This window comes from Lycorma delicatula, chromosome 5, assembly GCF_047948215.1.
Source record: "Lycorma delicatula isolate Av1 chromosome 5, ASM4794821v1, whole genome shotgun sequence".
NCBI lineage: Eukaryota > Metazoa > Arthropoda > Insecta > Hemiptera > Fulgoridae > Lycorma > Lycorma delicatula.
Window position 1 is genome coordinate 13,226,706 of NC_134459.1, and position 15,586 is coordinate 13,242,291.

Here is a 15,586-nt window from a genome sequence, read left to right on the forward strand (position 1 = left end):
ATGATGATGGTAATATTGATAATTTTAGTATAGTTTATAATATTAATAATAATAATAATAAAATATATTTAATCAAATTTGATAGATTTGTATAATTTTTCAATTACATATCTCAGGGGGTAATCTATAAAATTAAGATAAATAAAATTAAAAAAAAATTTCCAACAGGAACATCGAATGAATGAATGAGTCTTAATAATTCATTTCAACAGAAGCTAGCCGTTAGTCGGTTTGGTGGGGATTAAATTAATCGGTTGTAAGCACAGTACACTGTTATTACCATGTCAACAGAGTTTTCATTATCGATTCCTACGACAATAAATAACATCTTTTGAAGCATTTTCTCTTTTGTAATTTAATTATAAGCGCATAAAGATGTACGGTAACCGATAATTAAAATTATAATGAAGAAGCTCTATATATAGGTGTGATGTTAATCTATTGCGGATAACATAGGAGGCGGTTTTAAGCGATGAAGTTGGCCTGCCTGCCTGCCTTCTTTTACTAGATGACTTCTTGCTTGCTCGGTTGATAGGTGGCTCCCTAAGGTTGCTTTGGTTAAATTACCGGTAGAAGTTAACGGAAGATAAGAGGGCTACTGCTACATATAACATATATATAATTTTATAACTACTTTTTATATATATATACGTGGCATAGCAATGAATTTTATTCAAATATAGGTTATAACTTTTTTTTTTTTGGTTTTTACTTTCCCGTCTATCTAAAGCTATAGGCTATCTAGCCTATAGCTCTAGAAGGGAAAGTATTGTAATCGGTCGAATTTCGGCATATACGGTTTTAATTGATTCTTACGTTTTGACACCTAAGGAAACCAAAGAACCGGGTGGAAATTTTCCGGATGTTAATTTTCGTATGTACGTGTGTGTTCGGATTTGGCCTATAAATCACCTTATATCTCCAGAACTACTGAACCGATTGTTACAAAACTTGGTCAGCTTACTTCTATATACAGGGCATTGGTGCCATTAAATCTTCAACATAATTTTTTCCAGGGGGGTGAGGCTGTAGAGCAAGTTCTCCCTCAGTATCTCGATATTTTGCCTAATTAAGGTCATATTTTTCTTAGGCACATTCGTTAAAAATTAAAAAATAACATCTGCAAAAAATCTTTTTCCTCAAAATCGTATCTTCACACCAAAAAATGCTGTTGTATTCGTCTGCTATATTATGACGTTACAGGTGTAAAATAAATAAATAATATTTAAAATGTAAAAAAAGTAATTTGTAAAAAAGTGTCTCGAACCCGATCGCCTGGTTGACTCGGTACCTGATGCGTTAAGCGTCGCGGCTACATCGGTCTGCCGGCCAGATAAGCGTAATTTGTTCTATGTAAGTTGTAAAATTATATTAGTCTTGTTAGTACCGACCGTCACCGCTAGTACCGCCACACCCGTGTGCCAATTAGTTAGAATCATTGAATTAAATAAATGAAAAATATATTATATTTAAATAAAATTATAAAAAATTTTAATGAGGTTGTGTGTGTTAACAGTGCATCAGAAACAACCCGCAATTGTAGGACTTTCCCGGAACGCGGCTTTAGCTGCGTGACGGGAAAGTCCTACATCTGTGTTGTCAGCTTCTTTAATTTATATTATTACTATTTCGAAATAGTTCTCATAATTTACATCTCCCGTACTGTCTCCGTTTAGACAATATTTGTTTCTTTTTCTTTTTTTTTAATAAATAAAATATTGCAAAGGAAATATTTTTTTTATTTAGTTATTTTTATCGATTACTTGAATGGTTCAATGCTTTCCTTTTATTCTGTTTGAATGCACTTTTTCTTATTTGAAGATGTTTGTTATATCCTGTTTTGTCTCCTTTTCCAAAAAAAAGTACGGTGTTAGTTACGGTCTTTTGGAGGGATTTGGGGGCGTAATTGAAATTCTTAATTGTAATTCTATTTTAAATGCATCTTCCTTTTATACATATGTATAACTGAGAATTTATCAACATACTGACCATTGTGTCAAACAACCTAACCACCAAACACAGTAAAGAAAAACCTTAAAATCTAATACTATCAGATGTGGTATTAGATTTAAGATTTTGCTCTACTGTGTTAGGTAGTTAGGTTATTTTTTGACATATATAGAAGCCCATGTATAAAATTTGTGTCTCAAAAATCACCAAAACTACGTGATCAATGTCCTTCAAATTTAGATATGCTCTAATAATGTATCTGAAGTTATGCACGTGAAAATCTAATGAAAATTACTTGGGAAGTTCGTCAGTTACGCTCAATTTAATGTATTTTTCATTTGCGCTTACGCAGCGAGTCACAGTGGGGAGCGAGTTTAAATTTGATGCTTTTGTGTAGAATCTACTCGTTATTTTTAATTATTTCATCAAATAATTATTTTTATCGGCTAAGTAAAAAAAAATGTACCGAAAAGATCTCTACCTGAACATTACTAACTAAAAAATGTGGGTTTTTTTGGATTTTTTATGTAAATATAATACGATAACAGCAGTCACTCTCATCTCATAAAAAAATTCATTTCATATGTTTTCAGAAAAGAAAGTTAATACTTTATGATCACCAAGGAAAACAGACAAAAAACACTTTTATTTTACACATTTTAACTGATTTATTAATCATCATAATAACTAATAGCGATCAAGAATTATTGACCTCAATAATTAGTTAATACATTTTCTGATTTACAACTATTATGCGTAGTAATACATATAAATCAGGTTTTTTTTTTTTTCACTAAAATTATTTTTATACGTACTAGACCTTCGTAAAACGTTTTTGTTTTTGGTATTTATGACGTCAAAAATTTATTTAATTTGATGTTATTTACGATTATTATTTCGAATAAAGATTGAATCATTCAACTGCTATAAATTTTAATTTCGATGTTTACTTATTTATTTTTTCATATATCAAAATGATTAATTTTGTTATATAACAATAATTTATTTTATTGATATACTTATACATATATTATTAATTAATAGCTTGGTAAATTGAATTCCTAACAGCAGAATTTAATTATTGTTAGTTAAAAATGATTAAAACAAATTTTTATTTATTAAAGAGTTTTTATATTTTAATTTTTAAAAATTAGTAATAAATAAATCTATATATTTCTCATTTCAAAGTATGTTTTATCGAAAGCCTTGCCGGCTTTGTAATATTTCCATTATTGCTAACATAATCCAGACCACTTTTATCTAACACAACCCGGTGGTCTAGTGGTGAACGCGTTTACCCAAATCAGCTGATTTTGAAGTCGAGAGTTTCAACTTTCAAGTCCTAGTAAAGTCATTTATTTTTACACAGATTTGAATACTACATGGTGATTTTTTAGTCCTGTTACCCAATTGTTAATGTCTGGTAATATTTTTCTAAGAAAGGGAAATTTTGTTTTGTGACACGAAGTTGGTAGCGCTACTCAACCGGTATAGATACGGCAGTGTGAGTTGATTCTCTTTGAGGTGTGTAAACTTTTATGCCGTTTCCGGTCGTGTTACAAACAGAATGTCTTTTACCATAGAACAACGAATTTTCATTCTTGAACAATATTTTGCTACGAAATCGTACGCGAGTGTAAAAGAATCATTTCAAATTAAATTTGTTGGTGTTCCTCCGCCAGAAAAAATGTCAATTTCTAGGCTAGCAAGCCTATTTCGAGGGACAGGTAGTGTTTGCGACAGAAAATGTAGCGGTCGACCAACTCGCTTTGCAGATGTCGTTTTAGAGAATGTGAAAACGAGATTGCTCAATTCTCCGCGGAAAGGTTTACGAAAACTTTCCACGCAAGTCGGTTTGTCATATCCGAGTGTTCAGAAAGCCGCTAAGAAATTGAAATTGTATCCATATCGCGTACGATTAGTCCAAGATCTTCAGCCTCCAGATTTAAACAAGCGATTGCAATATTGCCGTTGGTTTAGGTCTCTCGTAAACGATAACGGAATCTAATTTCTAAACACAGTGTTCTTTAGTGATGAAGCTTGGATCCATTTCGATGGTTATGTAAACAGTCAAAACTGTCGAATTCGGGCGGTTGAAAATCCTAACGCTTTACAAGACAAATCTTTGCATTTTGAAAAAATTGGTGTTTGGTGTGCGATATCTCATCATCGTATAGTCGGACCCATATTCTTCGAACAGACAGTAAATGGTGAAGTATACAAGAATATTGTGCACCAATTTGTGTCCCTCCTGGAATCTCAAGAAAGGTATTGCTGATTTCAGCAGACGGCGCTACATGCCACACGTCTCGAGAAACCATGGATTTTCTGCAAGAGTTCTTTGATGATCGAATAATAAGCAAGGGCTTATGGCCTCCAAGGTCCCCAGACCTCACATCTCCTGACTACGTTTGTGGGGACTTTATTAAGTCCGAGGCCCTCAAAAACAATCCTCACACTATTGATGAACTTAAAGATAATATTACAGATTTAATCGCGAATATTTCCAATGCAAGTCTTAAAAAGGTTTCTGCTAATATACTGAAAAGAGTCCGTGCTTGTATAACCGCAAGCGGTGGGCATTTTGAAAATATTCTTTAACAATTATTAATAGCATTTTATCAAATCTCTTTTGTAAGTAACAAATACATTTTTTTATTCCACCTAAATTTACCTTTCTTAAATTACATTTAAAATTGGGTAACAGGACTAAAAAAACACTCTCTAGATCGTGGATGCCGGTGTTCTTTGGTGTTCGTGTTTCAATTAACCACACATCTCCGGAATGGTCGAACTGAGACTGTACAAGGCTGCACTTCATTTACACTCATACATATCATCCTCATTCATCCTCTGAAGTATTATCTGAAAGGTAATTACCGGATGCTAAACAGGAAAAAGAAAGAAAGACCACTTTAATCTGAATAAATAAAATTTTATTTTACTTATTGAATTGGAGGTAGTTAAAGAAATATATCTATCTGATAATCGTTCCTTTTTTTCTTGTGTTTTATTATGGACTATTAGAATTAATCGAATAAGTAGGCCAACCTTATATAGTTGATGTATTATTTTAAAAAGAGTTTTCATAAAATTTAATGCGTGACACATTAAAGCCTTATGTAGCATGAAAATGATTTCATTAAAAAGACTAACTTAACATTGCTTGGATGCCAGCATTGAGCATTAAATGACCGCTTTCTCAGTTTTATGAGCCTTCAAAGTCCCCCGCTGTGTTAGTTCAGACACTGCAGGTGCACTTTACCCGTTGTATATATATATATATATATATATATATATATATATATATATATATATATATATATATATATATATATATATCTGCATCTTTAACATAACCTTCGTTATAACCTTTTTCCTTTGTTTCATAATTCGTAGCTGCCAAACTCTTAGATTAAAGACTCATTGTCTCCTTTATAAGTATCTCAAAAAAGTACTTTTTAATTAAATAAAATAGCCTTTCTTTTTTATAAATAATAACAATTAAACAAACTGATTCATTTCCATCATGTACTTAATAAATAAAAAATTATTAAAATTTATATCTATTACATTTAACTTAATCTATATGGTAGGTAAGATTTACGATAAATTAATTAATGATTTAAGTAAATTTTATTATTATATCGCTTTAATGGAGTAGTAGTATTTTACCTTTCATCCGGAAAGATCTGGGTCAGGTTTCTTGACTGTTTTTACTCGATAAAAACTTTTTTTTATTGTTAAAAACAAGTTTGAGATTAATTTATTTATCTCAAAGAATATTTATTTGAGATTAATCGCTATACTAGAGGAATAGTAACTGAGTTATGGTAAAAGAGAAGTTATATAATATACACATTATCGTAAAACATCTAATTTATCTATAAAACTAAATAATATAATTTTTTTATCAGTTTGATATATATATATATATATATTTTTTTTTTTTTTTTTTTTTTATTAAATACACTCGTATTGCCGATCAAAATTTTTGTTTGTAACGTATTTTATTTTTTTGAAAAATAAATTAATCATATTTTGTAAGCATTGCCAGCCCATGTTTTAGAATTAAATTTTCAGAAAATATTTTTGAATGAGTATTATCTTAAATTTAATTTTTGAATTTTTGTCGAATTTTTTCCGTCCTGAGTAATTTTTAAATGAAAGGTATTTATTACAAATTATTTAAAAATTTTAAGAAATGTATTCATCCATTATCGAACACTATTCAAAACTTAAAAATTTCATTATCATGATAATTTATATTATGATTAATTTAAAAAAATCGAATAAAATTTCCGTGGTGGAGTGGTAGCGTCTCAGCTTTTCATCCGGAGATCCTGGATTCGATTACGATCAAAAAAAGAACTAAATGATTTAATCGATAAAAATTTGATTTAAATCATCTGATGGGGACACCATATGACTTCCTTGTATGCCTAATAAATTTCATATACACATTTTTTTTTTTTTTTTTTTTAATGAAAAGTACGTAACATTTTATTTCATTAATAAAATATTTCATATTTTTTTATTGTTATTATTGAATTATAATTTATTGTGATTTTTTTTTTAAATCAAAGATTAATAATTATTAATGAATCAATATATTTAAAAAAAAAGGATATGAAGTCAGATTCGAACCGATGTGCCTTTTCCGTGTAACATCCAAATATTTCATTAATTAAAATTTTATTTGGCTATAACTCTGGAACCGATGAAAATAAGTATCACTTACTTTCATATATCGTTGAAAAGCTCTCAATGAGGACTTATTACTTCAGTAAAGAAAAATTCCAAAATTCAATTTTTTTTTTATTTTGTCCTTTTTTGGACACTTTGGGTCCACTCGATTGCAAACAAAGGGAGAGGTCCACAACTATATATTACAGAAGTCCTAAATGTAAAATTTCAACATCCTACGGATAATCGTATTTGGGTTATGCGAGTAACATACGTACGTACGTACAGACGTCACGCCGAAACTATTCAAAATTGATTCAGGAATGGTCAACACGGATATTTCCGTTGAAATATGAAAACCGCTATCTTTCGCGATCACAATACTTCCTTAACGTCGTACATGGAAGTAAAAAAGAAAAATGGGTTTCTTTCTACGAAATATATATATTTTTTTTACAGGTTCATTATTTATTTAAAAAATAAATAAGTAAATAAATTTTATTTATTCATATTGTGATTATAATAGATTGAAAGTCAATGAAAATTGTAAGAATTTAAAAAATATGTTGGTATATGCTTCCAAATCTTTGTAATAAAATAAAAATAGATTCTTATTCGTTATATTAAAAAAAAAAAAAAAAAAAACAATAAAGAAAAACAGAGAAATAGTTTTAGTAGATTTTAATTCCTAGAAAGATCTAATGAGGCGGATCCAAAAAAAAGCGATTGTATTAAAAGAATAACTTTGTAAATAGAAATTATAGAAATAAACTGTGGAGTATCTGACTACATTACAACATAACATTGTTATCTATTATCCATTTTTTAATCAATTTTTTTATATGTATACAAATCTATTTATTTTATTAATCCTAAAGATTTGATGTAATTTAATAAGTAGTAATCATTCAATAAAGTAATAAAAAACATTTTTTCATGCTATTTGAAGAGTAGTTATTTCAAAGAAATAGAGATTAGGGATTCAGAAATTATATTCAGGAAAAGAGAAATCTATAGTTATTAAAGAAATCATACTTTACTAGTTGTATTTTATGATAGTAATGTATTTATAAATTGTTTATAATCGTGGGGTTTTTCTTTTACTTTATTAATTACTTATTTGTTTATTTAAAGTTGAATTGCTTAAAAAGGAAATTGTAAATTTATATCTCTTTATTAAGTACTTGTCCGCTGTGTTTGTTACTTTCGTATATATTACTATGAATATTTTCATAATAACGCTTTATAATAATTAATTAATGGAAATTAAAAAAAAAAAAGTATATTTTGTTGAAGTTTTTTAAATAATATGTTTATGAATTTTTATGTAAGCTTATCAATTTGATATGGAAACGTATTCTACATTAATATTTTATTGAAGAAGAGGATATATCACAAGTGAATATTGTCTGAGGAGGCCTCTGTTTTATGGATACGATTTTTCCGTGTCTTGTTTTATAAGGGCATTGGTCTGAATTGGGGCTTTTATTCTCGACGATATGGTAAATTATTATCGTTGTACATGAAAGGAACAATTCAATATCCAATGGCCTTATAAACTGTCCGATAAAATTACGTTGGATGACAACGGTAAAAAATCGCATTCATAAAACGTGTTAGCTTAATTTCGTATCAGTCCGGATTATTTTTTTCTTTTTTTTTGTACATGTCATTGGCTTTTAAACGCTTTACATATTATTATCAATAATTATAATGGCATTCTTATTTATCATTTGCTTATATAAATAATTTCAGAATGAACCGATACATTTCTCTTATGATGTAATATGAAACTGTTTTGAAGTGTGCAAATGATTTATTTCTACATTTAATACAATCATTGTATTTTATTTATCTTTCTATTCGTACAATTTATTAATTATAGGATAGCATCTCTGTTTGTTAAAATTCACTAATACTTACAAATAAATTTATAGAAAATTTAATTTAATTTTTATCGTATACAGTTTTTATTTTCGTTTCTTGACAGTGATGTAATCGATCCAATTTTGGCATATGCGGTATTCACCGGATCTTGACGTTTTGGACACGTAAGGAACCCAAAACACGGGATGGAAATTTTCCGGATGTTAATATACGTGTGTGTTCGGTGTCGGCCTCTAAATCAGCTTATATATCCAGAACCACTGGACCGATTTTGACAAAATCTGGTCAATTTCCTTCTATAAATGGGGCATTCGTGCCATTAAATTTTGAATTTAAAAGGTCAAGTAGGTCGAGTCTATAGAGCAAGGTCACCTTCAGTATTTCGACATTTCGCTTAATTAAGGTCATATTTTTGTTATGAACATTTATTAACGATTAAAAATAAAAAAAATATTAGCAAAAACGTTTGTCAAAATCGCACCCCCACTCCAAAAAATTCTGTTGTAGTCTTCTGTTATGTTGTGACGTCACAGGTGAGCTGTAGAATTAAATAAATGAATGATATTTAAAAGTATAAAAATGTAACATGGTTTGGATGGTTCTCGAACTCGATCGCTCGGTTGACTCGGTACCTGTTGCGTTAAGCCAGACTGGTTACACCATTATACCGACCTACTATCGAAAATTTTTGTGTGTCAAGTCCAGAACGCGGCTTTAGCCGCGTGACTGGAAAGACCTAGAACTGTATTTTAGCTTCTTTTTTTTAAATTTTTATAGTCACAAAAAAGTCAGTGAAGCAGTTATTGAATTAATTACAGTTAGGTTGAATAACTATGCAGATTATTTACTGAAGAGTGAGTTCGAAAAAATTATGTCTCTATTAAATATGGCTAATCATTCTTTTGTAATCTGATTAATGCCATTTTTTGTAAAGCATACATGATACTTTTAAAATTTATAAAATACGGTATAAAAATTTATTTATATACTGAAAACTTACAAGAGGAAACTGGTTGTTGTTGAGGGGTAGCTGAAGATGGAGCTCTGGTTTGTAGGTTTTATGTAAATAGGATAAGTGGTGAAGGAACTTATAGATTCTTAAACTTTGTGTTACTTATATTATAAGATGGCACAGGCATATTATTTTTGCAAGACTCAATTAAAAAAAAAAAAAGTTGTCAAACTTTAAAAGTTTGACAAGTTTTACTGGCCACCCAGCCGATGCCGGGTGGCCGCCGAGTTACTCGTCGTGCCTCAGATTACCTTTGCTTTCGGTGTTGGAGTGTGGGACATAGGGCTAAGTTTTGTCTTGGTTCAGACCGTAGTGATCATCGTTTTGCTTGCGGTATGGCCGGCTACATGAGGAGGGACTGCACACGGGAACCTTTCTATCTGTGATGTAAATCGCACGGACATGCACCCGGAGTTCGAAGATGTAAAATGTCCCCACCTGTTACAGCACCATGAATATGTACACAGCTGCGCTATGGTATCTGCAAGGGACAGCCTCATCCGGGAGGCTCCGGCATCTCATCTTCGATGATCGGGTGGGGACTCTCTTGCAGTGCCGTTGGGAGGATAGTAAGACGAGAGTCCCGGTGAGGAAAACCCTTTGGGATCCCCTCATTTGAGGCACGTCAAGCAAGGATGACCGAGTCCCGGCTGTCTGGACGGGGCCTTGTATCCTTCCGAGATAGTTTGAGGCGATGGCACCCCTTGGAGCTGAGCTTATGCTTATTCCCGAATCCGGCTCCAAGGCGGGGAAATCGACGGGGGAAAAATGTTGTCAAACTATACTTTCATTTATGAAAGAGATAATAAATTAAACGAAGCTCTACATTTTCTATTGGTTCTTTTGGTGTTTGTTAATGCTTTAATATATACTACTTTCTTATCAAAAACTGTTTAATATTTTATAAATTTTGCCCACTTATTTATTTAACATATCGTTATTATTATTATTTTTTTATTATATTCACATTTTTAATTACAATTTTTTTTATAAATCATGTTAGAAATTTTTTTTTTTTTTTGTTTCGGCTGCTTATCATTCATTATTACATTTTATATATATTTTTTTAAAGATTCTTTGATGTAAAATTATTGATTTATATACTGTGATTCTATCCACAGATAACATGTTTTTTTTTTTCATTTAGTTTCTTTCATGGTTTATCACGTGATTTTTTTTTTTGACCTTCGGTTATTAATTAATTTAATTACACGAGCCCGCTAACATAACCACTTACAGATATCATTTCTTTATCTGATTTTTAAATTCATAATAATGATATTAATATTGTTATACTTATCTATTCAATGTTGCGCTTTCTACGTTGTGCTTAGTTGGATTGATGCCAGACGACAGGACAGACCTGTTAGCTACGCCACATGTCCATCCCATTAGATATTCATTATTTTGCTGTTGTTGCTACTTTTTTCTTTTTATTCTTAGTAATTATTACTAGTATACCTTCCTTAATGAGTTAGAAATGCGGGTACAAATGATAATGCAGCTGCATCTTGCATAATATTCATATATTATGCTATTTAGTTTTTTTCTTTTCCTCTTATGTCCCGAAGAATAATAGTTAATTCTCGTTTTACATGTAATAATAAACAGTGTGGATATTATGAAAACACATTAAAAAGGCAATGTTTTTGTATCTTTATCTATTAAAAGAATTATTTTTAAATGTTCTTTGAGGTTATGTATAGTAAGTAAAATATTATTGTGATCTACACTTACAAGTTATCATTCATGTAATACGCAAAGATTTTTAAATATTTCATTGAAAAGGTCGTTGAACATTTTTGCAAATATAAAACATAACATAATTATATTTACTTTATTTAAAAAAAAAAAAAAAAAAAAAAAAAAAAATAGTTAAATAATTTTATAAAAAAGTTCATTTCTTTATATTAGTAGTGATATTCTATTTCAGTTATAAAATAATTTTTAAATGTCAGAAAATTATATCGAATATTAATTATTTTTTGATTTTGTTACAGATGGTGCAAGCAATACAAGTCCTACGATTTCACCTCTTAGAATTAGAAAAGGTATTTTGTTAAGTTTCTAAAAAATTCATCTATAAATAATGAAAAAAATAAATTTTTATTATATAATAATAAATAATATTTAATGATGCGACCATTATTTATAATGGTCGCATCAACAATTAAAGTCATTAGCGACTTATAAGTGTAATGTCGTTGCGCCGATAAATGTGTAGTCTTTAACAAAATCAGGCGGACCATTCCAGAGACTTGTGGTTAATTAAAACCCAACTACCAATGGATACAGTCATCCACTATCTAGTATTCAAATCCTAATAAAGTTGGTTTGAATTTATAAAACCATAAATCAAACCATCTTTATTAGGATTTTAACTGAAAACTCTTGACTTTATCAGCTGATTTACGACGAATTTACCGCTAGAGCAATAAGTTGGTTGAAAACAATTTTAAAATTAACTAATGAAATTAGTTAATAATAAAATACTCGATTATATTTCTATCAGTCGTTTACTTAAACGTCAGTTCAAAAGTAATATTTCTGCCCGGTTCAGAATGTAATAAAACATTAATAGTAGTTTAATAATAATCATTGTTATTGTCATAGTAACACAAGAAGAAAATAAAACAAACATTTCTTTATAAAACTGAAACATTATGGATATTAGATTGCATAAATAAACAACCATACCCAGTAATGTTATTTGCAGTCTGACATGAGAATCTCCTAAAATTAGTATATTCATTATTAACAATAATATTATGTATCATCTGACACCAGTTTAAATTTATAGGTTTCCTGTTGGCTTCTAAACCGAATCAGATGTTGTAAACCGAATCAGATGTTGCATATCGACGTATCTCAAGAGATTTACATTTATTACAGCCATAATTTTTTTTTTATAAGTATAACAGCAAATACTGCTGTCAAGTAACGAATTCAGTTACTTCTTTTTTAAAGTGTATCATTTTAAACTTATTAAAAAGAATTTTAAATAAATTTTTAAAATTATTTCATTTATGTAAAATACGCGCCAATATAGATTACTTTAAACGGGCAGTATTCTCTAGATTTCGTCTCTGTTCTATCAACGTTAAATAAAAACAGGTATCTGAGTGTGCTGTTATTTTATTTTAGAACAAGTTTTTATATCACCGAGTCGTTTGAATTTTAAATACCGATTCATCCCTTGAGCCGTATTTTTAACAGTTTCATTAATTAAGCTTTATTAAAAACATTTTTTATTCTCCATCCGTCGTTACAAATGGATAATTAAGGATACCTTTTAAAAGTCGTTTATTTTTCCATTATATAGTGAATTGAATTTGAAGCATATTCTGAGCTATATAAATCAATATGTTATAGAAAAAATTGATTTTTCTTTCATTATTCCAGACATTCTTAAGTTATTAGCACCATATGTACACGATTGTGCAACATAAAAAAGAAGATATACATATATGTGTGTCGAGGCTATGTGTAAATTATTATATATTTTTTTTTATCGATTGCGTTAATCTTTGTACCTACTTGTATAATTTTTAAATTATTAAAAACAAATAAAATAAACGCATAAGATTTATGTAGTTAGAATAAATAAATTACTTATTAACATTTTTAATTAATTATTTACAAATCTTATAATTTAATGATTATTGTATCTATTTTTAAGACAATAAAGAGGGTAAATATTAATAAATATCTGTAATGCATGCAACTTAAATGCACGCGAACGTTGTAAATCTGATGTCGTTAAAGAATACCTCGAATATTATTATTTACAATGTAATATTTTTACCGTAGCTAATTTTAAATGTTTTTATTTATAACATCAAATAGCAGTTAATTATGAATTCATGTATTTTACAAGAATTTTATGTTATTACTAATTTTAGTTTTCTACTTTAGTACATATTATAGCTTATTAAACGTAAGTTCATCGCCGATTAGTAACGATGGGGAAATTTTCTTTAAACTAAATATGAATGGTTCGATTCTTGGTTGAACTATTTGAATCATTAATCTACTGACTAATATTTTTTTCCATTAGGTTATTCCTCAGTCATGTCATAGTTACCTGATTTTATATTAATACATAATTCCAATAATATTGATATTCAGGCAGTATCAGTCAAAGAAAAGCTGAAATAGTTTTCCGTTCTAAATTTCATAAAATTTAATTTAAAAAAAAATCATATAGCATATTAATTCCTGTATATTTTAACAGATGTTTTGTAGAATGGTATTTTCTTTGTTCTTATTAAAATTAATTTTTCCTTGCAGTATTGAAAATCTGTACCCCTAAAAAAAACCGATTTGATATCGATTAATAAAATAGAAATAAAACATAATTTAATTTAATGATTAAGTTCCTTTTTTTGTATTTTATTTAACAAAAAAACCTTTACGGTTATTTTCAATAAATAGCTCTTTTTTCAATTTTGGCCGCTTTAGAACACATTTTGAACTCCACTTCTTACTTCTTTGCTGTTTTTCACTCTTCCTTCTACCTCTTCGTTCTCTTCGCACGTTTTTAAATTTGCGTTCTTCGACTATTTCATTTTTCGAGATTTTATTTCTAGGTCTTTTGTTTTAATATCATAATGTTGGTTTTAAAGAAATATCTATTTATTCTTCTGTTTTATATTTTTAAATTCTTTAATCCAGTTTATTTTCTTATTATAGAAGAAATAAAATATTTGCGTAATTATCCTGTTTTAACTGTTTTTGACAAGATGATAAAAAAAATTAATCTTCATTTTTTTTTTACGTACGTTATTTTTTCCTGTATTTTGCTATACCGTGGAATCCACGAATAACGAGCTTGTAACGAGAACCTTGTTATAACGATCACAATTCCCGGATTTGTTTGGTTTTCTATCTCATTAATGATAAATTAACTGCTTTTAGCGAGGTATCGTCGTAGTATAACTTGGTTATTACGAGAATTTTCATTTTTTTATTGTAATTTAAAAAAAGTTAAATAACAACCTAATAATCTGAGTGAAAGGGAAATTCCATTTCTTAATTTACGTAAAGATTTGGACATTTTATTGTAGGCTTGTTCAGATCAGGTCTGAAGGGTGAAAAAAAGGTTTGAAACAGGACGTTGTACAGTACGTATAATTCAAGTTCCATTGTGGTATTACAAAGGCTGGTAGTTACAGTATTTTAATTACTCGGGGTTTCTGTTTGCAAAATTCCAGGAAAGACTGGAGCCAATCAATGATCCATCAAACCCGCCCAAACAGGTTCATCGAACTCTATAGCATATTTTAAACGATTTAAATGAAAGTCTGAAGAGGGGCGTAGTTAAATATAAATTTTACGTGTCCTATCCCCACTGGTAAATTCAGTAGTCATAATTTTCAGTTTAAAAACATGATACATGTTCTATGATACAATCCTGTATCATAGAATCAGTTATAAAAACAGTATTGCGTTTAAGTAATCGATCAGACTTGCCAAATACAGTACAGTAATACTGTAGTCGCGTCAGTGAATGCGTTTTCATTTCAGTGTTTCTTGCTAAAAATAACCTGTTTAGTGTATTTTTAAAATAGTATACACCATTAACTTCGGTTCATTTGTAATTAATGATGTCGGGCGTCAATAGGAAAAAACTGTTCGCGAATGAAAAAATCAAATTATCCAAGAATTTGAACGAGGCCTACCAAATTCAGATGTTTCCAAAAAAACATGGACTGTCTTCATCCACAGCATCAACTGTATGGAAGAGTCGCGAGAAACTTTCGAGTCCTTTTCAAAAACAGCTTCTTCTTAGATATATAACATATTTTTTGTATTATAATCGATAATGACGTCTTAAAAATTTATGGTTACAAGATGGCAATTCGAAAGTATCCAGCACATTTGGTCGGTCCCTTCAATCTCGTTATAACCAAGTTTTACTCTACTTCTTTGTTCTTCTAAGTTTAAAATGTGTTTTTTATAGTTTGACGAGCTGTAGAATTATTAAGACAAACCAGTTTAAAATAGTACAAAGAAAAATGTAACAGAAGATTGGAGAACAGCGTCAACCAG

The 15,586-nt window shown here is 29.3% G+C and overlaps 1 protein-coding gene across 9 annotated transcripts in view; it reads left to right on the forward strand.

Moving 5' to 3' along the window:
- hth (Meis homeobox homothorax) overlaps positions 1-15,586 on the forward strand; it is a 790,031-nt gene that overhangs the window by 163,936 nt on the left and 610,509 nt on the right. For all 9 annotated transcript variants that reach the window (XM_075365656.1, XM_075365663.1, XM_075365654.1 and 6 more), the window contains one exon: positions 11,536-11,586. In XM_075365656.1, the coding sequence (XP_075221771.1) occupies positions 11,536-11,586 (51 nt within the window). The remainder of the gene's footprint in view (positions 1-11,535; positions 11,587-15,586) is intronic.